The sequence below is a fragment of the Anopheles nili genome, chromosome 3 (genome assembly GCF_943737925.1).
Source record: "Anopheles nili chromosome 3, idAnoNiliSN_F5_01, whole genome shotgun sequence".
Lineage (NCBI taxonomy): Eukaryota > Metazoa > Arthropoda > Insecta > Diptera > Culicidae > Anopheles > Anopheles nili.
This window is the reverse complement of record NC_071292.1, coordinates 27983885-28009698: the sequence shown is the minus strand read 5'-3', so window position 1 is coordinate 28009698 and position 25814 is coordinate 27983885. Positions and strand designations below refer to the sequence as shown.

Here is a 25814-nt window from a genome sequence, read left to right as displayed (position 1 = left end):
CGTCGATTCGTGTAGGTAAAGCCGTATAGTAATTTGAAACCCGCAAAAACAGGGTGAAGCGGCTTTGGTGACGCTGATTCACAGCTCAACTTTGATATGAAGCTCATGTATTTGTTTGACGCAAAGGCCACAGCATCGAGAAGCCTTTACCCATGAAAAGCACTAGTGCAGACTACACACGCTAATTGAATGTAATAACTAATGACACTTAACACCGAGTTAAAATATAAATCAGAACGTTGTTACGAAAAATAAAATAGGAAAAAACTACGCTAATATACGGCGATATGCATTTGGATTAGTCATTTGTTTATGTTTGCTAAAGAACAGTCACACAGGTGACAGCTGCCATGAACAGCTGATTTATTTCGAGCAGTGAGCACGTGCTCGAAAGAGCTGTAGTCTAGTACGCTGAGACAAGATAATATTCAACAGTTGTCCTTTTTAATTTATTTTGTTTTTTTATAATTATTGAATCACTCTCGTTTTCCTCACACCAGTTAAAAAAAATTCGTCGGTTATGGGTAAAACAATTTTTACGTTTTTATTTTCGTTTTATCGAAACCATAATCTTATCCTCAAAATATTGGTCCCTATTTGTAACGCTAAGAAAAAACGTTGTTTCCACAGAATATACCAGTAACTATAAAAATGTGTAGATTCATGTTATAAATAAGCAAAGGCATACATTTGTAATAGGTTCTATTCGTCGACTAATTTATAAGTATCATTTGTAGGTAGCTGTTTCGAGTGGCAGACACCAGTGCTGTCCGTGTAGTGCCGCTGTAAAACGGGTCCCGCGTTTGACGGAACAGGTATCTCGTTCGAACGAGCAGCCGTTGCCACGGACGTGCGCTGCCAGCGACTAGGCAAACAAAATTTTGAACCGTCGAGCTGAGCGGAGGTGCGTGCGATCGTAGCTCCCGCTGGCTTCTCGTTTTGGGGTGCGTTTCCGTAGAACGAGACACAGCACCAGCAGGACACCGGTTATCAATCGAAAGCTCAGCCGTTCGGAAAAGTGTTCCAAAGTGTGTTTGGTCTCCGTACAGTGCGTGACAATTCTTCAATTCCATCGAAATCGGTGCGTTCTATTGGTTGCGTTTCGTGTAGATGGCTTTGGTTCTGTCTCGTATACGTGCCGTGAAACTAATATTCCACCTCCCAAAACTCCATCAAACGCGTGAACCAGCAACGCTTTAGCAGTGTGAGTTGGGTTTCCCTCATCGGAAGATGCCTTATGTTAAAAAGTGATCCTGAATTCGGGCATTTTGTGGGGCCATTGAGAACCGGGATTACGGAAACTATCCGCGTGGGCCAGGCAGTCAAACCCATACCGCTGCAGTGTAGCTCCCTCGCGGCAAACAATCTCGCGCGCGCGCGAGTGTGTGTATCTCTCCCCCGCTCCCACCCACAGAGGGATTCCACAGCCCTGTTCCCGGTGTGTTCTGTACGGTGTTAACCCAGGTGAAGTGAAGAAGGAAACGAGTGTTGTGACCTCTTGCGGTGCTTATGAAAAAGAACATTCATTAACAAAAGTCATCGATCGCTTGCGCGTGTGCGAAGTTTGCTCACGGGTCCCTTTTTTGTGCTGTTGGCTTGTGTGAACGCGTTTGTGTGTGCCAGCAGATGCGTGGATGCGGGTTATCCCCAAATAAAGTGCATAGTGCAAACGCCACCCAAAATCGGCCCTTCAACCCCTAAGAACGTGAACACACGGCTGCGGAATCTATAACCGGCGTGAAGCTGCACCTTAGCTGCTTGCTGTGTGTGTGAGGTTAGAATTATTCAACTCAACACCCCATCTCTGCACGTGCGTGATGTGAGTCTCTTAAAACCGCCTCCTTGGATAATCCAAGTTTGGTCGAAATTAAACGTCAAATGCTTTACACAACACACCGTGCGCATGTGTGTGCACGATCGCGTGCGATATCACCGTAAGATTGCATTTGCACAGTAGGCGTGCTGTGTGCTGCGTCCGGAGAAGGGCAAGTGCATTCTTCGTGGCCGGTGCAACGACACGCCGGTGAATGGCAATGGCATGGGGTTGCATTTTCTTTGCTTTACTTGCCTCCGTCGTTTGTGGTGTGTCGACTGCTTTTCCGTGAAGAATCGCGAAACGTGCATGCGTGTGTGCAAGCCCGTATCGTTTATGTTTATTCTTTACTCCGGTGTTTGGCCCTGCAGCATCGGGTCGTGAGAACATGTGAAATATTTTAGTTTTTACCATGCTTGCCTTGTGGAGCTAATGGCTTTTTTTATCACGCTTTTGCTTAAATGGTTTAAAAATTGCAAAACACGCGTGCAAAAATGTCGGACTGAAACGCCGACTTCCATTCAATGAACTTACCGTGGCGATTCTTTATGGAATCAACATTCACAACAAAAAAAAGCTGCCTGCAGTTTTAACGCATTCCCTCGCAGTAACGTTTGCACCAGTTGAGGAATAAAATCAACCCCGGAATAGTTTCCAAAGTCCACTCGAAAAGCAAGTTAAAATTGTTGCCGAATTTCGAGTCCCCCATGACAGAACGAGATCTCTCCTTCAGGATCTCGCCCGCACGACGATCAAGTGCTCGAGCATTCCAACTTTGACGTGGTTTTTCCTTACCCCTGGCTGGTGCTTTCACGCACCGGACCCAGCATCAGCCACGGGTACGTTGTCTCGCACCAACACTGGCGCATTTTTCTTGCCTCCCCGCTATTCTCCCCTTTCGACTGGCAAACCCGTGAGGAACGTCGAGAAATTCTTGTCCGTCTTTTGTGCGCCTGATCGAACCCCCGGCGAATGGTGGGGGCAGACAGCAGCACAGCAAAAGGGCTCCAGAACCGAGACTCCGTCCTCTGGAACCGGCCTTCCCGTGCGTGTGTGTTTGTGGCCGCCCGGCTGCTGACCGGCGAGCTGGTGTTGTTTTTTTTTCTTTCTTTCTTTGCACTTCTGCTTTACCCACCGATCGTCATCGTCGTTTCGCTGGCCATTTACACGGGCTGGGGAGCTGAGCCCTGTGCGGTGGGCTTCTAGCAGCATCATGCCGGTGGCTTCTTCGCTTCGTGGGGGTTGAGTTGCACTCTCTTCTCGCGTGCTCTTTCTCCTTTACCTTTTACCACCTTATCGCCCCCCCCACCCCCTTCCGGTCGCGGTGGGAGGAAGTGGAAACAAATGGGGAGAAAAATGGCTGAAGGAAACAAATAATAGTAATAACAACACACAACACACGCTCCTTTTCCTCCTTCGATCGACACGAGGCGCTGTGTGTGTGTGTGTGGTGTTTGCGTACACGCGCCAAAAAAAAGAAAAGAAAAGAAACCAAGAAGCACGATCGTTCTTTTCTCCCCCTTTGCTAAACAACCTTCTGTCCAGGCCAGAAAAAAAACGCGAGAAGAAACCAACCGCGTTCTGATCGAGACGCGATCGATCCGTTCGCGAGACGTTGGAAAAATGAAGCCAAGCACGGCCGTACGATCGTTCTTTCACTGCCACACCGGCGCGATCTCGCTGCAGCTGGTTGTGTGTTGGTGAGCGTGCTTCATGCGCGATTTGAAGCAGATCGGGGGTTGATCGAGCCTTAGCGAAAGGCCGCTGGTTGGATGGCAACATGAGAGGCCCAAGAATTTAGACGTGTCTAAACTAGAATGTGCGATATTTGCATCAAAGATCGACCTCTGATATTGCGTGATTCTCTACACAATGTTTGTTTTCCAAACGTTCCAATATTTGCATTAAGGATCGACCTCTGATATTGCGTGTGTTTTTTTTTGTCATCTAATCTTTGTTTTCCAAACATTCCAATCGAAGCTCATTTATTCGAAGAGGAACGATTTGACCGATCGCGAGGAATCGCTGAAACAGGCAACATAGCAATGTTTGCGATCGCGTGGACAGCCAAAACCTGTCCCATGCTAGCATTTTTCTGTGTCCTGTTACCAGCAGAGCAGGCACGTTGAAACTCGCCACTTGCCGGTGTTTTTTTTTGTTATTGGTTATATTATCTCTCCCTCAACGACGTGTTTGGATCGTTCCGAGCACGCCTGCTGCGACAAGTAAGTCTAATTTTTCAGGTTCTAATTTTCTCCAAAATATCGCCCTTAAAGCGGCAACGAAGGGAACGCAAATACCATCGCTCTCCGGTCCACTTGGTGTTCGTTCTGTTTGTGCCGAACGAGCGCGTCTGTTTGCCCGGGCATCAAAATATCATTCCACTTCATAAATATTCATCATCGATCATTTTGAAACGGAAAGTGAGAAAAGTGAGGCCTTTTCGAGAAGAGCCTTACGTTTTCGCCTTCCGTTCTCCCTGGGGCGCTGGGGGTTCGTCGCTTGTGTCGAGGACAAATCTTTCGTGCCTATGTGTGCAACCCTGAACGGGCAGGTACGCCGGTGAAGTGCGTTTTCAACACACAAATTGTGTGAGGAACTTGTCAGTCATAAAACGGTGGGTACACGATTGCTCGGCCAGGTATGCATTTGGGAAATGCAAGATGATATATTGCAGCACACCTTTGCTTGGTGTTGAAGATTTTGGAAGGAGTTTTCCTGGTGAGAAGATGATTTTGTTCAATGTAAAAACCAGTTCGTAAAAGGGGTATTATTGTTGTTAAAAAGGGGTGCTGTAGGAGTGATTTGAATATTATTAGTTTGCTTTTTTTCACACGCAAATTAGCTGTTTTGTTGCTGAATTTTTTTCTACTACCCCAGACAGGAACATAGAACTATGTAAAACAAGGAAACTAATTGTTTGTAGAAGAAATTGTTTCCTTGACAAACAGCATTGAGAATTATGATGATACTATTTATGCTACAACACGTAGAACTGCTTACGTGTTCTCTTGAATTCCCTCATACGTTATCTCATATTATCTCGCAACTCATTCAGATAAATTTCTACTTGCAACGTCGTTTTCCACATTCATGGGCTCGTGCACCGAGCAGCGTGTTCATATGCCACCGGATGGTAGATAGGAGGATCGGTACACAAGCCAAGCCACCTAGCGTAACTAACCTTGGCCGTTTGGGTTTGCCACTCCGGAAAAAGATGCCGTTTTCACGGTTATTCAAATTGCACTGCACACTGCACCGCGAATGCGGGCGAACGTTCACTGGCTCCATTTAGCGCCGGAAGAGCTGAAGGCTAGATGAAGCAGCGCGAATGGGAGCTCCTTTTGGGTGGGCTTCACATCCGGTAGGGGGCGCATCCGACGATGATCGATTTGGAATTGGATGCAAGAGTGAGTTTTTCAACAGCGTGTTAATGGGGATATATTTACAGGTTTTTTTTTGGTCAAAAGTGCGAGAAACTCATCATTCACTTGTTTTCTGCTCGACAATGGAATAATCGTGTCGAAGAGATACCGATCGCCGTCACAATGAATATGTATCAAATATATGTTTTATGTGTCGTTTTTTTGTGTCGATTTTCCCCGCTCAGAAGCCTCGTTTGATGAATATTAACCAAAACGCCCTGTGGCAGAAAGACTTATTGATTTTATGGCCAAGGCATTTTAAATTCAATGCGACACTTTGGCAAGGGGCAGTAAAATTTGTCGCTTTGTAAACAGTGCCTCGTGTGGAATTTTCAGTGATTGAATGCCCCGACAGGACATTGGTATGGCTTTGCGCAACTTCGCCCTCGAATGAAAACACACTTCCGGTCGTCCGTTTTTTTCCGTTCGTTTCTTTTACCATGAGGACTCAACGCAGGAGTCAGCTGAATGACATACACCCGTTTCATTTTGATTTGTTCTTTTTCTCGGTCGAACTCCACCACCGTGGCTTGAGAAACGGAAGCCCCATAGTATCGAATCGGTGATGTTATACCGCTGAATCGCTGCTCATGGATAGTATCGTTCGAAGCCACCGTAAGCAGCCACGAACGAGCCGAAAAAGTCAGCACCAGACGCGGGCTTCTTAAAGCTGTGTGGCACGTTGCATGAATGCTGATTTGTGGCGGCTTGTTTTTTTTTGTGGTTAGGAATTTTGCAACACATTTTTGGATTACGCTCTGTTGTGTTCGTATTTTTTTGCTGATTTTTTTTGTTTGTATGTCACAATGTTGTACATTGCATTCTTGACACATGACTGAATTTTACGGCTTACAAACTTATGCTTGAGCAATTTATTATTCTCCAACGCAGACGGTGGATGGTTTTTGAGGCGATTTGATCTGCTGCTCTGTTTTTTTTTTCATCTGTTAAACCGCCAACAGCTTCAGAATTGGATCACGCTGATTTTATGGATTTATTAGTGTTGCAAAGACTTCTACGGACGATGGAAAGCAATGCGAGGTTGAACGCCGGCGGATGTCTTCAATTGTTCTTCAAACTTCGCTGAGTGTAGGCTTTCGTCGAGGTTTCGTCAAAAAAAAGCACACTTTTCTCAAGATCCACGATCGTACCCACCAGCAAATCTGAAGCCATCATTCGCCCCGTGCGGCAGGTGTTGAAAAATGACCCAAACGGCTGGCTAAGCGGTCTTGGCGTGAATCTAAAAGACGGCGATGAAGTAAAAGCGTTCTTTCCGGTTTTGAGAACTGCTTTTTGGTTTTTCATTCGCGCAGATCGGCTGTGGAAAACTCGCAGCGAATGTGTGCGTTTTTGCTCTTTGTTTTTTGCAAATTCCCTAATCCACTTCGGTGAATCGAGAGTTCATTTTTTTTTCTGCGGCACACCACCATGAATCGTTTTTTCAGCCACGGTGAGTCTGTGGTTGGGGAATGTCGACGAGAGAGGTTCTTTTTTTTACACTCCCGGTACATTTAATTCTAAGTCTCCTCTCGTCCGTGTGGCACAAGAATGTTCATTGTGGCTGCTCGAAAGGGAAGTGAAATTGACCCCTAACGGAAGGTGCGAAGAAAAACATAGTGCAAAAATTCCTTTCGCTCTATTCGCGTTTAACACACACACACACACCGCAGTTAAGATTCGCGTATTTTGAGGTGGCGTTTGTTCTTGGCAAATTTTTTATCCCAAAAAAAAAACGCGCTTAAAGCCATCCAGTTGAGATGTTGAGATGGCGAAGCTGTTGTGATCGCTGAGGTGGAAAGCACGAACGATGGGATCAGTGAAGGCGACCGCTGTTACTAAGCTCGTTATCTCCGAATAGATTGATGATTTATTTTGCTGCCTCAACGGTTAGCATGGTCGCAATTCATCATCATCATCATCATCATCGTGGCACGATTATGGTGGCGATCAGCAGCCTATAATCGTCATCACCGGCATGGGAAAACATGTACAATTCGCGGGCACACGCAATTGCGAGTGGATTTAGACAATTGGTGTAACAAAATGAAAAAAAAAAACACATGATTACTATTTGCCGCTTGGGTGCGTTTTGGCAAAGATTTGTTTTTTGGGGGTTTTCTGGGCAGCGAGACGTTCTCTTTGTTTTGACGGGATTGTTTCATTAAATGCAAATTGCAATATTGTAACTGTCATTCTAGATCGTTTGGATATCATTTATTTGGTGTTATTTTGGTCATAAAGTAACGATATCTTAATTTATTTCAACGTCTTGCTTAGCCAATAATGCCAAGCTTGTCAATTTTGGAAAAATCAAACGAAATACTCACTCTGATGTGCAGCAGTAGGCTTAAATATATCAAAACTGAACGTTGAATTTTCCTTTTGATTATAATATAGTCGACGAATTATTGTCGAAATTTATTGTCACATAAATTCCACAGCTTGATTGAGCTTCACGTAAATCTTTGATCTAAATGGGTATACTTTACAGAGTTAATCGATAGCTTTATTTACGTTGGTATTATTCTATTAATTTAGTAAAGCTAGTGTTTTTTTTTACAAATTAGTCTCATTCTGCTAAGTTGCTTAGGAAAAGAGAAAATTCTTTTTATGCCAGTTTGTTTTACACATTTTATAGGACGCCTTTTTTGGTGTACAATTGAGTAGAAACCTTCCTTCCACAATTCTATTTTATGATGCATGTGTAGGGAATAAAAAAGCTTCGCTCTCGGTAGGGTAAAGAAACGAGTACCTCAAATTCGACAGACCGGCGCCAAGCCATTGCTCATCTCGTCATCTCCCCCGGGGCGTGCGTGTGTGTGTGTGTGTGTGGGCCAGAAGCCAGAAGGCGAACCCAGCAGGAAAATCTCGTTCCGGTGGGTTCTTTCCGTATCTTGCTTGACGTGTACGATGGTTTGGGTACACCTACCTGTCATTAAATGCGTGTTAAAAATTGTAAACCATTTTACGGAATGAGCCTTACCCACTCGTTGCACTTGCAGTCGGTCAATGCACAACCACCGCGCAAAAGCCTCCGGTGTTACTGCGGGCCTTTCATCCCGAATTTTTGGCCCTAAACCGCTGCTAAAGATCGTAAAAGTCTATCACTCACTGCAATTGTTGCTGCTTTGCCGGGGGTTTTGTGGAAAAAGGCCTGTAAGGGCGAGAGTGCTGGATCCGTGGAGAAGAAGGATGCTTGTTAAAGCTTACCAGGGAATGCGCTATGTTTGAGCGAAAGGGGATAGAAAGTGCTTAAACTAAAAATAAAAAGAACCATGGGAAGATCGGCTAGCAGTGTGGAGCACAGGATGGAGTGATTTAACAAGCGAAAGCGAAATAAACTGCCCTTAAGGGCCGCCGTTCTTTTAAATGAGCGTTCAATGGTCATAATAATTATTAAAGTTCCGTATTTTGGGGGGTCCCGAAGGTTGTGCCTTGTTTTTTTAAAGATAATTTCCCATCGCTGTGCTTCCGATGTTGGATGTTAAAGCTTGTAATGGATGGTTCAGTAACTTTTTCCTAACTCCATCCAGCAGTAAACGCTAAATTTTAAAGTGCTCGTCAAAACTCCATAAACTCGATCGCACATCTTCTCACATAAGATCGTAGGTAGTTTTAAAGAACTGACCACCAAAGCGATGGTTTCTCTCGTTTACAGAACTTCTTTCGAGCGCGAGCTCGGTGGAAGTTGATACATTTTCCCGGGCAAAGGTAACAAAATTTGTTGAACCGCGCACCGATGGCGGAGGAAAGATTAGGCAGGACCGAAACGGGAAAGTAAACACATAAAGTATCGATAGAAAAAGGACCGTGTAAAGGTAAGCACGACGTCACAACGTAGAACGTTGAAATGGATATATGGGACAACGTGTTCGTTCCATTGTCGGCAACAGGGACAACTTGCTAATGCGAGAAGGACAATATGGAACGGCCCAAAACGCCCGGTTGAAAGCGGGAAAAGATAATACTAGACGATGGCAAAGAAAGCTGCACCAAGTGAAGACGAACGAGAGCGGGATGGGTGGATAGGAATAATAAAAGGATCACCGAAAACGCACCAAAATGCTTCAGGTGAAAAAGATCAATGTAAACAAAGGGCCACATGCTGCGTGCGTGAAAGAGCACAAAGGTGGAAGAGCGAAAGAGATGAATAGAGGGAATTCAAGAAAAAAAAGCAGACAGGTTCGTCGCTTGAGGGTTCGTTGAAATCCTTCGAATCGTTGCACTTGAGAATGAAAGGCAGAGAGCGTTTCGAATGTACAGGTAGAAGAATTGATTGATTTTTGATGAGGTGACCATATACGTCATTTCTTTTCGAGCACTTTGATTACATTCCATTCGGGGTGTATGGGATTTTTATATTCAGGTTTAAATCATGTTACAATTTGGTTGCACTTCAGAGGATTCCTGTTCTATCGGTGCATCCTTATTTCCAACATCGACATCGACATCGACTTCCGTTAGCACAATTGAGTGATTGCAAGTGCCGCATGCACATTCCAGCGCGCTACAATTTGCATCTAGTGAATTTTCACCTCTTTTAATGGCCTGCACATTAAATCGTGTAGATCCTGTTTGTGCCTTTTCTTTGTGGCTCTTTTTTTTTCCTTCAACCGCTTCTCTATTGTTGGAGCTACACTTGAAGATATCAAATACACTCACACCTACACTTACACAAACACACATTCAGCGTCAGGGCAATCACGCATAATTATTGCGATCGAGTGATCAATTACTGACAATCGCGCAAATTGGCGAGATTCGCGAGCCCACCGCCCAAGCGAACGCTGGCGCGATAGATAATATCGGATGAAAAACAAAAAAAAAACAAAAGAAAAAACAAAACTACTCAAAATGGAAGAGGGCACACTACTATCGCAGGTGTGTAGGGCCGCAGATGGGGTATCAATTTCCAGAAAAGTGGCTGCTGATGGGTGTTTTGTTTTCGCGTTCCTTGAAGGTTTTTTTTTTACGCCCTCTTTCTTCTGCCTGCTGCTGCATTCGCGAGCAATAAAACCTGCACCGCCCGCTTGATGCTGGGGGGGGGGGGGGAGTGTGTGCGTGCGTGTGTGTTTTTCTTCTTTCTCGTGCTTTTCTTCTGCGGGTGTTTAATGGAAACCAGCGGCTCGAGCACTCCTTACCCTGGCGGTGCGCTCCCTGGACTCGCGATGAAATACTCTTTGTCGCTTCTATCGATCTTTCACTCTCTCTCTCTCTCTTTCTTTCTATCTCTCTGTGGCTCTTCCTCCTCCACCGTCCTCGATTTTCCCTCATTACTCGGGCGCGGCGCGCAATTATTATTGATCCACGGTTTTGCTTAAAAGCTTTTCGGCTGCTGTGCCCGCGTCCGAGCGCTGGCAAGTTGGCCAAATTCGATTCGTGGCTCGGTTCAAAGGCCGCGCGAAGAGATTGTGAAATCGCCTGCGCGTGTGTGTGTCTGCGTATGTGTGCGCAAGGAGCGCTGCCCGTGTAATGGTCCGGATATCGCTGCACCGCGACTAATTTGTTTGGATGATCTTTTCTGCTTTGCGCGCGTGGTGCTAGGAAATTTCCTTTTCCTTTTCAATTTTCTTATTCGAATCCCCGCTTTTCCACACTCCACACCCGACAGCGGTCCCTTTTTTTTCCCCAGTGGGGTTGCCCCAAATAGGGGGCTTTGGAAAGTGCTCTCGATATCGGATATCGATACACCCTAAAGGCTGCTTGTTTTTTTTTTGCCTTCAGCTTCCGCGCAGGGCTACTGGCGATGAGCATTTGCGTGGGTAATTTAACCATTTCTGTTTGATTGTGTTCAAATTATGACAGTTTATTTAAAATCGTTTCACGCCGTCCAGCTGGCAACACAGCACGTTCAATCGCTTGCAAGCGATTTTTCTTAGGCAAAACACGTGCCGCAACAGATGCTGGAGGTTTGTTTTTCGTTGGTTTCGTCTTATTTGAAATGTTGAACCAAAAAAAAACAGGGCCCCACGTTCGCAGGCGTTTCATGAAAATGAACACCTGAACAGAGGGGCGCACTGATAGCAGAGTGCGTGCGAAAGGTCACCACGGCGCGAGTGAAAGAGTTTTCTCTTGAGCAACCCACCCAGGAGTGGGGGTGGGCATTGTCAAATCGAACCACACGCCCTTAACCCTTTGTCTTTGGCGGCTTTCGTTGATGGTGAGATCGTTTCTAATCACTGTTTTCTCATTCCCCTCCCTTGTTTCATTTTCTCTTCACAGCCGAGCGCGAGAGCCGTAAGCTTTGGGGCACGGATTTTTTCCATCGTTGGTCGGGATGCTGCCAAGTTTTCCCGCCTGATATCTCCCCACCGTGAAGCCACCTGATACACCCCAAAAAAAGGCCAAACGAAGCTGTTATAAGGGGCCCCTTCTTCAACGGAGTGTGCGTGTGTGTGGTTTTGTGAGTGTGGAAGCGTGTGTTCGCGTGTGCCCGTGTGCGTCATTGTGAATTGGGAAAATTCCGTATCCCTAGCCGCGCGTTGCGTTGGGAAAATTGCATTGAAAACCGAGTGCGTGTGACAGAGAAAGAGAGAGAGAAAGAGAGAGAGAGAGAGAGAGAGAGAGAGAGAGAGAGTGTGTGGATCGCTCGCTCGTGCACGGCAGGTCAGAAGTGAAACAGTGAAATGATGAGCAGGTGAAGATGCCGCTGTTGAAGATGAAGCATAAGAAAGAGGCCGCCGCCGGTGTGGGGTCGATGTAAAAGTACGAATGCGCGCTCGCTCGAGCAGGAAAAGTGCGGATTAAGGTGGAGGAAAATTCAAAAGGAAAATTTTCCCCACCCCCCCGCCCCTCCAATTCCTCCTTCCTCCCACACAGCCTGTGACCTGCCGGCGACCAGAGGAGGAAAACACTCGGAGTGTGCGTGTGTGCGCGTGTGTGTGTGTGGGGTGCCTTTTAGGTGTCGGAACGGAACGCCAGCCAGCCAGCCAGCCAGGTGGTGGTTGGTTTTTCGCGTCGGGGGCGGTTTTAAGGTCGATGTGAAAAAAAAAGGGTAGCAAAACACAACCACACTCGGTTCGCTCGGTGTACGTGTGTGTGTGCGTGCACGCGGGAGATGTCTATTGGCGACAGCACAATGGAAATGTCGGCGTCGACGCAGGCGGCGCGTTTCGTTGGGGGTGGAGTTGGTGTCCCGGCGGTACCATCAGCCACCCCACTGGTGGCCCCTGGAGGAAGCTCACCTGGGGAGAGTTCGAGTACGGGGGTGGCACGGAGCGGTGGTGGTGAAGGGACGGGCACAAATCCACCCCACAGCATCCCCAACGCCGCTGGTAACGGTAACAATAGTGCGAACAATTTGAAACGAAGCAGTATGCGGCTTATCGCGAACCCTCCCGCGGCCCCATCTCAGGCTTCTGCTGGCTCGGCAGCTGCCGCCGGTGCATCAGCGACGTCATCTGCAACAACCTCGACCGCATCAGGCACGTCTTCAGCGGTGGTGACGGCAACGGCGGTCATCGACACCGTCGCTTCAACCGTGTCCTATCACCGCCGACCGTATCCGGATTCGGTGCCACAGGTATGTACGCCGGGTGGAAAAAGGGGTGGAAAATCAAAATCATACTCTTCACCCTCTCTCTCTCTCTCTCGCTCACACATTCACCCCACGGTGAAGGCGAATGTGACTAAGCGGGCATAATTTCCACAAATCTCACCGAATGGGCTGCGATGGCTCGTGCTGCTTCCGTTTCCGGTCGCGCTTATGGCCTCGTGGTTGAATTTCTGTTCAGCTTCGGATTTTTTTAATTCATTGCGCCCTCCATCGCGTGGCGAAACCCACCCCTTTGCCTGATCTACCGAAGGCCGCGTAGAATTTATCGCATCGACAAATGTAACATATCCGATTGTTGGGGCTTTTTTTTTGTTGGTGCGTGGCGCTCTTGTTGCTGCTGTCTCGTGGTTTCACAATTAATATGTTAGCCTCACGCCCCAACCGAGCGCAAAGGTTGACCCACCGTTCGGGGACCGGACGCGCTGGACAGTGATTAACTGCGCGGAGAACGCGATCGAGCCGGATTGAGCTAATTTTAACGCCTAAATGTCCTTTCGATTTGCGGGGCGTGATTTTGAAGGCTTTTTTTTCTCGCTGTACGCCCATGAGAGTGTCCTCGAGTGATTGGGGTTGATTTGTGGGTGCGATGTCAGTGGAAGGTTTCAAAATTTAATTTTAGGAAAGTTATTTTTAGCGTTTCAAAATGTTGTAAATGTAGGAAAGTAGAGAGACATTGATACAATCAACTTTAAATTAAAATAAACTCAGGTTCATCATACTTTTATCGCTAGAAGTAATCGATAAAATCCTTGTTTCGAATCCTTGATTGGTACAATAATTTATACTGGTGTAATACAGGCAAAAAATAATCTGCATAGATTATCTAGCCAGGAAAAAAGCTTTTCTAAGAAAACTTGGCAGCATACATATCGAATTAGCCATTCAAATTGAATCTGTAGCCCGGGAACGCTACCCACCGATGGCGTTCTCTTCCGATCAACCTTCACACTCATACTCGGTGGAAGGGCGTCTGGTACATGGCAGCGATAGGTGAACAATTAGATACATAGTCAATCAGCAGCATCAGCTTATCGCCTTTCCATCTTCTCTATCGCTTTTAATGTATTAGAAAAAAAAACAAGAGCAAAACACACTCCCTTTCCACCTATGCAAATACGCAACCCCATGGGCCTGGTTTGGAGCCGCTTTTAATGCAGGTGTAAATGTGGCACCCCTAATCTTATCCCGATCACGACGTTGGGTGAAGGATCATATGCGCCTACCTAAGCCTGTGAGGCACGTGAACCCACGTACTGTGGAGCTCGCATTCGCGGTTTGTGCCGCTCTTAATGATCCCACATGCCCTAGGAAAGCCCTTCGGCGCTGGGAGGGCCGGAATGGTGGCAGGAAACCGCACGCCGCCTAGATAGCGATCGCGAGTAACATTGAAATAACATTTGCAAAATGGGCAAATCTGATTTGCCGATGATGCCGACGATCACCTTCAAGACGTGAGGTTATTGATCCTCCATAAAGGCGCTATTTGCTATTTTGTTGCCCAGTGGGGGTTGTTTTAAACGTGTGATAAGTACACTTCAAACTCCTCGTGCCTCGTGCATTTGTTTTAATGTCAGCCGCAAGTCGTTCTTTACTTTTTTTTTTAGAAAAGCTCCTGGTAGCCGCTCTGACCACCGGAACCGGTTCCCGGGAGCGATAAGCCGGTCAGGATTTCATCACACACCCGCGACGCGTTGAATGGACGCGACCATCAAAAGGACCTTTTACCAAACGAATTGAGGGGGTAGAGTTGTCCCGCAAGGAGAGTCTCGAGGCCTTATCGCTCATCCGCACGAGCCGCGCCAGCTTAAGCGGCCCGCGATTTCGATAACGCGCAGCCAAATGGATGTGGTGGCGGTGAATGGGCAACCATGTAACGGGATCCGCTTAATGTCCCGCGGTGTATGTGTATGTTTGTGTCGTTAATCTCCTGGAAGCACTTAAACAATCACGCCAGCCTGCAGCTACTTGCATCTTCGACCTCGTGTCTGTTGTTTGCTTCCTGGCGTTGATTTCGGTGAGCTTTTGGTGAGCTTTCGGTGAGTGCAATAGGATAAGCTCACGAAAGGGCTGGCACGGTAGCACGCGGTACAATCTCGAGACGAATGTGGTTTTGCGAGCTGCTAATGTTTTTATGCTGCGTGTTTGACACCGCGTTTGGTTGCGCGTGTTCGCCCGAGTGGGGTGTGATTTATGGAGCCGATGAAAATCGTCCATTAGTGGGCAGTGCTACTATCTTACCCGCTTTGGAGGTGGCGTTTTGGTTTGTGTTTGAGGCTCGCTTGAACACCATTCGGGCGCGTTCAATCCGCTTTTTTTTGCGATTGCGCTCGTGAAAGGTGTGGCGTGGCCAGCGTTTTGAAGTACTCTAGCGATCGCATTGAATGGGGGTTTGAATGGGCTTTGCATTGGGGTGAAAAATTATCATCCACATCCGGTTCAATAGCCTACAGCAAACGGCGCAAAGCTCGGCCATCCACACCAGCAGCACCTTTATTACAGTTGCTTCTCGTGGAGGTCCTGTCACTCGCTGGTTGCGTTTGAAAATGAACCTCATTTTCCTGCTTTTTAAAGCTTTGAATATTCAATTCATCGAACGCGTTATCGTGCTGATTCGATCGCCACGAGCTCGAACCGATATTTGATGTATTGTTGATTTATTTCCGTACGAGAAAGAGAGAGAGAGCGAGAGATGGTCTAGATAAAAGGGCAAGCAGAGAGTGAGATGCGTGTCACTTTTCTTCGCTCGTAGCTCAGACGTCTCGAGCCTGAGTCGAAGGTGATGTGCCTGGACGTGGTCAATCCCCGGCCGAAGTTCTGGAATCGATAAATCAATTCGAAGGCAAACGAGATTCGTTGATCGGTCGGTTGGAAGTGCGGGGTTTATGCTGTCTGCCTCGTGAAGCATAAAACGGCGCGCGTGCTGTATGCAGATTAGCGTCACGGAGTAGATAGAGTGTACTCTCTTGTAGGATTCAATTTCCAACGATGAAGTTGGAGTATCTCTCGTAGAATAGTGTCTTCTGAACCCTCGAGCCTGAAGGAATCGGGATACAGAAACTAGAAGAGATAAATACTTCACACTGGTGTTGCTTTTCGATGTCCTTTCTCTTAACTCCTATCGCGTCATGCCTTGGGCCCATTTAATCTAGCAATCAATTAGCATTAGATAGAGGTTTTGATATTTTCCGTCCCCTCGTTTTTTCATGCCCAGTAGAATAAATTAGCTCACAAGTGAGTTGAAGTAACACGAGAGAGAGAGAGAAAAATAAAGCAAACATACAAAAAAGTGTACGGCAGGTAAAACGCGCTCGGTCGAGACGTAAGATAATTCCGAGAGGAGATGGAAGGAAATAAAAAGAAAAACAAAAACAACTACGAATGGAATCTGCTTCGCGAGCGAAACCGTGCGCCCGGCAAAACGAAACATCTCGTGGCGTCAGGATACTGCGACAAACTGGCGTCCTTATGCTCGAGCTCTCGGTTCCGTGCCGTTCCGCCGCAAGCCCGTTTCTAGTGGAGCCGGTCATCCGGTCAGATGGAGAACCGGTTCGGTTGTCGCCGGCTGATGTCAAGAATTTGCCTTTGGGGACGAGGTTCGGTTCGATTCGGTTTCGAGCGCTGGCCGGCAGAGCCCGTAAGAAGTAGAACGATCCGGGCGCGGTCTGGTTGCGAAACCAATCGTACCCGGTTTCGGGAGGGGGGGGGGGGGGGGGGGGGGTTGCGTTTTATTTATGTTGGGCTTCGCAAATCGTAAATGAAATTCGGCGGGCGCATGGGAGAAGCGCGTGCTTTTTGCGCAAAAAGGACGGGAGAGCTTTTTTTTTTCGGTGGTTATTACACTTGACGGGTGCGCTCGGTGGGGTGTGCTGATCGGAGGCGCCAGTTAAGGGATGGGTCAGAATTTGAATATTTCATCGGAACTCATTTGCAGGGTTATGAGTTGGGACCGCAAAAATCTATTCCGGTGGGGTGCGTTTGAAGCAATCGGGAAGATAATCTATTCTTACGATTTAGGAGCAAACCTTTGGGTCTTGGCAGGCAGAGCGAATCATATATTAGGAAGAACGTGAACCTTTTGCTTATTGCTGCTGATGAGATGTGTCATTGGAGTGGAGGGTTTATTTATTTCGATCATAAAATTTTATTGTGAGAGTTTTTGATTTGATTTTTTTACCAGTAAAACAAGGGCTTTTTTTAGTTTTTTTAAATTCTTTTTTACTGTTCTCCTTTTTGTCAAAAATATATACTATAATTTGTAAAGTCAAAATTGGAAATAAATAATTGGAACAATACTGATTGGACTAGCTGCTGAAAATGAATTATGCACAAGCTACACTTTTTTCAACAATCGACAAAAAAGGGATAAAACAATTAAAAGCATGTTTTTAACAACATAATGTATTCGTTCTAATAATAAATTTATCAAAGAAACCATCCGACGCTGGCAAGAATTTCTCAAATCACGTCCACTTTGCAGTTTGCACAAAAAAAAATCGTCAAGGTCGTTGTATTTACAGCCCCGCTGAAAGAACGCCGCGGCGTGTGCTTTTGTTCGGTTCGGTGCACAAAGACCCGGCCGAAAGAATCCGCGCGACGAAAAATGCGCAAGAATCAACCAAAGACCATCATCTCTCGGTCTCATCAATACAGCGAAGAGGAGAATGTCCCGCGGACGGTTATGCGCATATTTGGCAACTATGTACGTCGCGCTCTTTTTTTTTTTTGGCGGGCCATCGCTGCACGATTGCGCTTTTCCGTACGCTTTGCTCGCCATTTTCTGCCTCCGATTGCCATATTTGAGTGTAAGTGGGGACTTTTTTTGTGTGTGCCTGTTCCTCATGTGCTACTGCAGCTAATGCCCGACTCCGAACTCGAAGCCAAATGGCGCGTATTCTCGCCCGTGGCCAATTTCGGTCAGATACGAAATTTTCTTTTTTTGTCTTTTGTTTTTCTTTGCCCGCGCGCCGCCACATTCATTTCTCCGCTTACCACAAATGGGAACTTTTCCGCAGCCGTTGCCCAGGGTCGCCTTGTCCCCAGCGGTCATCTGGGGGTCATCTTTTTCGCGAGCGCTCTCGAGCTTTTCCCCTTCCGCCCGTTTCGTGGCCATCGCGCGCCATCCGACCGACGAAAGTGATCGGGAAAGGAAAACGAGTTCACAAACACCACCACCACCACCACCACCACCACCCCAGCACCAGGCGAACTGCTGGCGAGCCACGGGGAGTCTCCTTTTGCAGAGCGACCCCTCAAGCTTAGCCTTCCCCGGGCTCGCGCAAGCCAAACGTTCTCCTTTTCGCAACTTCTCAGCCGTGGCCATTCTGGTGGTTGTTGCTGCTGTTTCTGGTGCCGGGTTCCTGCAGCGAGCGAGCGAGCGAGTTTCCTCTGGGTCTTGAGCGCGATGGAGAGCAAAAAAAAAAGAAGCTCGAATCTCCCGGGCGGTGGGTGCAAAGCGAAGGGGATGATAATTCGTGCAGCGAAGAACTTCGCCGAATTGGCGAATGGCGAAAGGTATCACAGGGGGAGAAGGAGAAGGAGGAAGCAAGTCAATGAACTCCGATGTTCGTACTCTCTTCCGCTTTGGCGTTAAGCCCTGCCGGGGCCGGTTCAGGCGCAGAGAGAGGGTTCGTCGCTGTCGCCAGCATTGAAGTCGTTTGAAGCTGAAATCACCGAGCCGCTTGGGCATTAGATTCGGAAAAAAACAGGAAGTAGCGTCGTTGCCGTTTATTTGACCACGTGGCGAGCTAGCAGAGCGAATAATGCTCCTAATGAACATTCGGAAACATTTGCGTGTTGTTTAAGCACAACATGCTAAGTGATGGTTCATTAGATTCATTAGATTAAATGAATTACCACCGCAGTGAGGTGGCGATGATTTGCCCGTCTTCTTCTCGCGTTGCGCACACACCAACACACGCTTTAGCCTGCTGGAATAAACGTGGAGTCCCACTAATTGCTCTCCCCCTGGCCCAATGCCTGGCATTAGTGCGGGCGTATCGGTCGTTCTCACGGCTCAATCCTTCCAATTTCCAACGGCTTTCCATCGGTTGGCAACCGTGGAGGAAATGTGAGAAAAACTTTATTATCAAAATTATAGGAAATCCTCCCGCGATATCCCTCGGAAGGAGCGAACCCCGCGGACCTGTCGAACCGTCCCGACAATTCTGCTGGCTCACGATTCCTTCCCCGGAAGGTTCTCGGATTCTAATGGAACTGCTGGAACAACTGCATCCAGAGCGGGTTCGGTTTCAAGCGTTTTCGGCGATGACTTGCTAGAATTTTCTTCCCTCCACTCCACTGCGCGTGGAATCTTGACACGTTAGAACGTTCGAGCGTACGGTTGGGAATGCTTTGCCGGTTCTGGTTTTTGGTTTTCCTAACTCATTCGTGGGCCTTTTACTTTTTTTTTTTTGCTCCTGACCCCTTTTGATTGCTGCTAGATTTCGTTTGAACGTCGTTTTATGCGATCGGTTCTACGCGATAGCGTGTTTGGCTTGTCTTCGAAAACATTAACTCTCCTTCGCATCGCTGCTGCTCGTATGCTGAAGGTTCTGGTGCGCTGTGTTCGCTCGTCGGTTGCGTAAAAGCTCCTTTTTGGGATCCACTCCACCGGAACGCGGTGAACTTGCCCCACCGTAGATTGCGCGCGAGGTGATAATGACTCGGTGGAAAACTGCAAACCTCCTTTTCCCGGGGGGAATCAATTGGCGGTCCAGGGCGGTACGTAAAAACGGGCGAGATGCCTTCGATCATGCGGGGGGTTTGATTAAGATTCCTTGCCCGTCGAGTTGGGAGCTCATTTTTATTTGCCAGATTCCGATGGCAGCCGGCTGATAGCGCCTCACTCGTCGCCGGGCACCTTATGCGGCGGGAATGGCAGCGCAGGATGAATCTATTAAATCGTGCTCCGGTCCTCCTTCCGGAGACGCTATCGATTGTGGGCGATCTTTTCGAGCGCGCTCCTTTTCACCGGGGGGAGAAAAAGGAGAGAAAAAAAAAGGCAAGGATCTCGACGAAGGTGATGACCGCCGTCCAAGGTGTGTGTGTGTTTGTGTGTCTGTGTTGTGCAACTCCACCTTGCGCCCTTTTTCAAGCTTTGAGACACGGCATCCGACGGATAAATCGATCACGCTTCACTGATTGCTGTATGGGCGATGGGAGTGTGTGCTTTCATCCGCGCTGGCCACCCCCCCCCCTAAGGGGGTGAGTTCTCTAGCGCAGACTAGCAGAATGGTAAATGAAGTGATTAACAACCACCGGCACCGCACGCTTATCTCTGGCTCCTTGGGGGTTTCGCGAGCGCAAAAACTCCGAACGGATTCGCTCGTTGCCGCTTCGATTGCCTCAGGTGATGGGATTAGATTCTACCTATGAGAGAAACACACACACACACACACCGTGCACGCTGTGTTCTTTTTATAGTGTGCTATCTGCGGCCGCTCGATCGCACCTGTACGATCGGTGAAAGAATGTGCATCTGCGATGGATTCTTAGCCGTGGGATTTCGTCTTCTCTTCTTCGGCCCACTCGAGTGCCGCCCATTTGCGAGGGCTATCGATCGTTCCAGCAGATCTAGTTCCCGCTAGGGTTCGCCGCTTTTTCCCCGGCGGTTGCTTGTGTGTGGTGCTTTTCATTCCCGGTTGTTCGTGCTGGAAAAGCGGGAGCCTCATCCATGACCGCAAACAGCCGGGAAGGGAAGCCACGACTGCTCCATCATCATCATCACGGCCTTTTAGTTGCCCTTGCCCCAATGCCATGCCACCTGCCATGATCCTTTGGGGTGTGCTTTTTTTCTCTCTCTCTCTCTCTCTTTTTCTTCTTCTATTTCCCGCCCCTAACCGTAGGGTTGACCTTTATCTTAATCTCATTTGCATATCGCCCGGATTTCATCTCTATTTCCAATCGCCCGCGTTTTTTTTTTCTTCTTCTTCCATCCACGTTCCGATCGTCTCGACGACGTTGTTTGGCAGTTCGCCGGCGTGCGCTTGGCTTTAGGTTAGGTGCTCCAGCCTCCCGTTCTGCGCCCTCCATCTTCCCTGATCTTCCCACTCGATAGGGAACCGAGACCCTTCGGTCGGTTGGACGCTTCGCATCGATAAAAGCCCCGTTCTGGGAGGCGCTGGGATGGCCACCGCGCCGCGCTAAAATGCTCGACCGCTAAAGGGACGCCTCCTGCGCCGTCCTGGGGACTAATGAGAAATGGAGACGAGCGCTCGAGAGGGGAGGGAACGTTCTTGCCCTAAAGCAGCCACTCGGCTTGGCGTGGGGTTTGTACTATTTTCCACCCGTAGTGCAATGGTTCTTTCGTATCAATTCATCACTCGCAACCAAAGTCACTGCAAAAAAAAAACCCCAGCACGTCGTCGAAGACCTGGCATGAGTTCTTGGAGCCTGATTTTGTTTTTTGCTTCGCAAAATCCTCCCCAACAGCACCGCGCTGTTATCAGATTGGAGCTTGCAGAGGCTGCTTTAAGCAAGTTTTTATTTAAATCCTCCATCGCCCACCTCGTGCATGATGTTACGCTCAAAATCGTCCACGCTTCATCTCTCGGTTTTGCTGTCCAACAACACCCCGATTTGACGGGTTGACCGGGAGCCCTGGGTCAGGTTTATGTGTAGCAGGAGAAGGGGGCTTGTTGCGAATGGCGCACGTTACAAGAGTACATCGAAGGGACTTTGTGCTCGAGCGGGCAGCCAAGGAAACGCAAGACACCCCCGGGAGGGTGGGTTTGGGTTTGGCGTGGTCTGATTAGGGGGCTTTGGTGGTTCGGGCGTTTTTTTTGTCTGGGGTTATGTGCTTTTTTCTTCTTCTTCTTCTTCTTCTTCTTCTTCTTTAGAGTTTCCCGTGACCTCCGTGACGCCTTTCGCCTTTCCAGGGGCACGGAGAACCATGCTCCACAATGATGCCTTCCTTCCCTATCATTACGCCACGAGAACGCGGTCGATCTAACTGTAGATCGAACTTATTGTTGTGCCGCGCGGGAGCTTTTGGGGCTTGGTTTTGGGACCCACTTTTATTTCGGTGGGGTATCTTTTTCTTCCCCATTTTTTTCTTCATCTTCTTTGGTTGGGTTATCTCGTGGGTGAGTCGCCTGTTTTGGTTTTTTTTTGGTGAGCGTTTTCGTGCCCCAGACAAAGGCGTTCGAGTGGGGTTTTATTTCCTTCCGCTTTTCGAGGCGATAGGTCTTGCGCATGCGCATTTATAATCCCACTGCTTCTCGCAGCTGGTAATGCAGCTATTAGAAGGTGTAACAAATTTACTTCCTACGTTATCATCCGCCTCGCATTCTTATCCCCCGAAAAGAGCTCTGCTCGGTGGTCGAAAACTAGCCACTTCCGATAATTTGCATCCCAAAAAAAAAAAAAAAACGCGGCCAAAAACCCATTCCCGAGCGCACCACATCCGAACCACCGTGGCACCGGACGTTGGAGTGAATTACGTTTTTAATCCAATCATCGCCACGTCTGCGGTTCTCCAGACCCAAGGAAGTGGCCCTCTCGGCTCGGCTGGGGGGGAAAACGAGAAATAGGTTAGCAGGAAATTTTTGATTTCCTTCAAACTGATTGCTCAATCCAGCACCCAAATATATCAGCACGGCTTCTTTTGCTCCTCGCGTTGGCGTTTGAAATACGCACCCAGATTTGTTCGATTATTTCGATTCGTTCGAGTACGATAATTTGCCTGTGGGGGGGCTTTTTTTGTGAAGTGGGCCACACCACCGAGGGGTTGTATGGTTTGTTTATTGAACGGTGAGAAGATGCTCCCTATTAGCTGGCGTTTGTAATAGCGCACAATGCTGCCCGGCGGATCATGCGTAATTTAGAGCGTAAGCAGCACCGGGAGCTGATCGATCCGTGGTACCTCTTTTCTGGGTCTGTGGCAATTTTAGGCATTACTGGATCGAAAATTAGGGATACAAACGTCTCGCTCTCATCGTGCGGGAATTTGTGGGCGCCACGTTAGGAGCGAAACCATTTGCATCAGAAACAACAGTGAATAACCCAATTTCCATACTAATATATTAATTTAAATCGATTGAGGTCGTAAATCGGGTATCATTTGCATTCCATTTAAATGCAGCCAGTTGATGAAAGAGCAGCCCAGCGTTTTGTTCTACTTACTTTCCGAGCATCAGCGTTCAGCGCACGATGGAGCGTCAGCTTAGGCTGGAAGATGTCGGATTGAAATGTACGACGCAAGCAGCGGGATAGTAAATTACATAACGCAAGCACCGAACGACGGAAGTAGTAAGCAAATGAGGCGACACACCGGGGGGATGTCTTGCGACCGAAATAACCACACGTAGCAAAACTGCACAAACCCCAACCACCCGTTCACCGAGCCGAATCGTCTCCTGAACCGTGGCTTCGCAACCACGAGAAATGGCCAAGAAGAATGGCTCAGATTTGTTCTCCACGGATGCGGTGATCGCGAACGACCGTCCACCGACGGTCCTCGAGCCCTCGCGCCATTGTCTAGTTCTGCAAACATCGCTACAAGCTATCATAAATATGAGTATAGATGAGAGAGGGCGATTGAAAGCGGACCCCAAACGACGAGATGAGGATGCCTCTGGTGTGGTGTAGAGTGGAAGAGAGCACTACCACAAAGCCAGTTGTCGGAAACGGGGCATGTAGCTCCGGATGAATAGCTACAACATCAAAGATCAATATTTTATGTTGCCCACCAGCCCCAGCCAGCAGTAGGATCGTGGGCTGAACAGGATGGCGAACGTACTGACTCACATACACCAGGCGGCTGTCTCGTGGTCGGTCAGCATCTTCTTTCGGACCGCGATAAGACCGCGAAGACAGCGAACACTGTGAAAGACGCTAACGTGGTTGGAAAGAATGCACAACCTCCCCACTCGAGTAATGGCAACAATAATTTGCAGGCATGGCGACGAACGTGAGCACTGTCTAGTCTCGGCGAGTTCTGCCTTCTTGGAGGACTTGTGGTTGTTGTTAGAACTGCACATTGGCTGATCACACACACACACGCACACACACATACGCTTTGGATGCTCTTGGTACGTGGTGACATTGGACACGACGCTAGTTGTCGTCTTCAACGCCGTTGCAATGTCGCTGTCTCGAGCAGCAACAAAGCAGAACCAAACCAAACGTCCAGCCCATCTTCGACGTGCGGCTTGTTAGCGAGCCTATCGCATGTGCGGGGTGTGATTCGTGCTGGCAACGCGGCCGTTTGGCACCTTCTTTCTCCACCACCGGGGACACCGGGACTGCCGGGTTCTTGTCCAGCTGTCCACTTTAGCTTAGTTTATGTACCGCGTGCTGTCTCAGAACGAGCCTTCCCCGGGACGGTGACATTATTAGCGGTTCTCTAGCGACATGACGCTCGCGTTGGTTCTTTTATTCTGGGGAGTCCGCTCAAACGCTTGCTCATAATTATCTGCCGCACGAAGAACGCTATCGAGACACTACAATGTCTCTGAGGGTATCGAGAATAGTAGGGTTCCTGAAAAGAAGCGGTGTTGGGATTCCTCTTCTAGCTGAGGATATTCTTTTCAAGTCACTTTCTTTTTGGCTCACAATGTACTGTGCTCAGTAGAAGTTGGGCTTGGTTCTGGACTTGCTGGAGATCCCGGTTGACGATGAAGACACTATTGAACACCTGGACATCTGGTTTTGCCTCGATCATCCCCCCTGGGTAAGGTCAGGTCAGTGACACTCGCACTTGTCCCGAACCCGCTTGATCGCCTTCTCTCGTCTCTCTCGTCTCTCTCTCTTTCTCTCCAGAAGTAAGCTTTTTACGGTCACCAGGGTAAGCTATCGCCCGAGGGAACGAATGAAGCGGATAAAGCGAACCCCTCCACAAAGTGTGCTCAAAATATGCGGGATGATAAAGTGTTTCTGCGTGCAGGCGCGCGAATCCACTATCACGCCAGCTCTATCCGCCGCCGGGTGACGGGTCTGTCGTGCCAACATCCTTCCCGGATCTCTCGCCAAAGGAGAAAGGTCCAATCGCCACACTAGGACACACTTCTCCGGCAAACGTGCGTTCTCGTTGCGTTAGATTTTTGTTGCTGCGTTGGCAGGCAGAACGACGTCCAATACCGATATCGACACACGGCGGCACGGCTGCCAGCTTGAAGATAAATGGTGTGCGCCTTTTCAGCAAGCACAGTTCCCCGTTGCGGGCACGATCGATCGTTGTTTGGGGGGTTAAAATCGCGCCCTCGAGGACGACTGTGATGATGGGTGGACCACCGGAGCTGCCCTGGTGGCGGAATTCGCATGAGGAATGTGACTTTTGGGGAGTTGCCTTTGGGGCGATTCATGTTCCGTTTTTTTCCTTTGGCACCAAGCAAGATGGAGCTCCAGCGATTTTTGCGAGATGACGTGCGACGATTGGATATTAGGTTCCAAGGTGTGTGTGTGTGTTTCTTTTTGTTTTGCGTCTGTTTTTCGAGAGGAATGTTTGCTTGCTTCAAACTCGCACTTCTAGCCGCAGGGTGCATGGGAAAAAGGCATGAAGTTGTTGTTTTTCCCCTTTGCAAAACGGAATTGTGCGTGGGATCAGGTCCATTCTTCGCTTCAAAATGGGTAGCGAAAGAGAGAGAGAGAGAGAGAGCGTGCAAAATGACACCGGATAGAAACAGTGAGCGTACCTCGCGCGTCTTTATGTTCCTCAATCGTCCAGCATCGTCCTACTCGATCTGCTTAATCCTTAAGCGGCTTTTGTGCGAGCTTTTTTTTTTGTGTGTCCGCACGCACAGCAAAAAGGGTTCGTTCTCGTGTTGTCCCCGTGCGGTATAACACCGTCCAAGCGAGCTCCCGCGGTGCCGTGATACGGGTTGCAATTTGTTTAGATTACGCGGAACGGGGCTTAAGTGACGGGGTCGGCAGAACGCCAGCAAAGGTCCCAAATCGACCCAGCGGGAACCTTTCGCATGGGAGGTAGAATAACAGTTAAACTGTCACCGTTAACCAGCATCAGCAGGAGCTGCGAGAGAACCCAGGATGGAGTTGCAGCTTTTTTTTTTTGCCCAAACCAAAG

At 48.3% G+C, this 25814-nt stretch overlaps 1 protein-coding gene across 1 annotated transcript in view; it reads left to right on the top strand.

Annotated features, from left to right (window-relative positions):
* Positions 1 to 12316: 12316 nt before the first annotated feature.
* The window catches only part of LOC128723990 (dachshund homolog 1-like), a 53752-nt gene continuing 40254 nt past the window's right edge, over positions 12317 to 25814 (top strand). The window contains exon 1 of the mRNA XM_053817754.1: positions 12317 to 12760. Coding sequence (XP_053673729.1) covers positions 12317 to 12760 — 444 coding nt within the window. The remainder of the gene's footprint in view (positions 12761 to 25814) is intronic.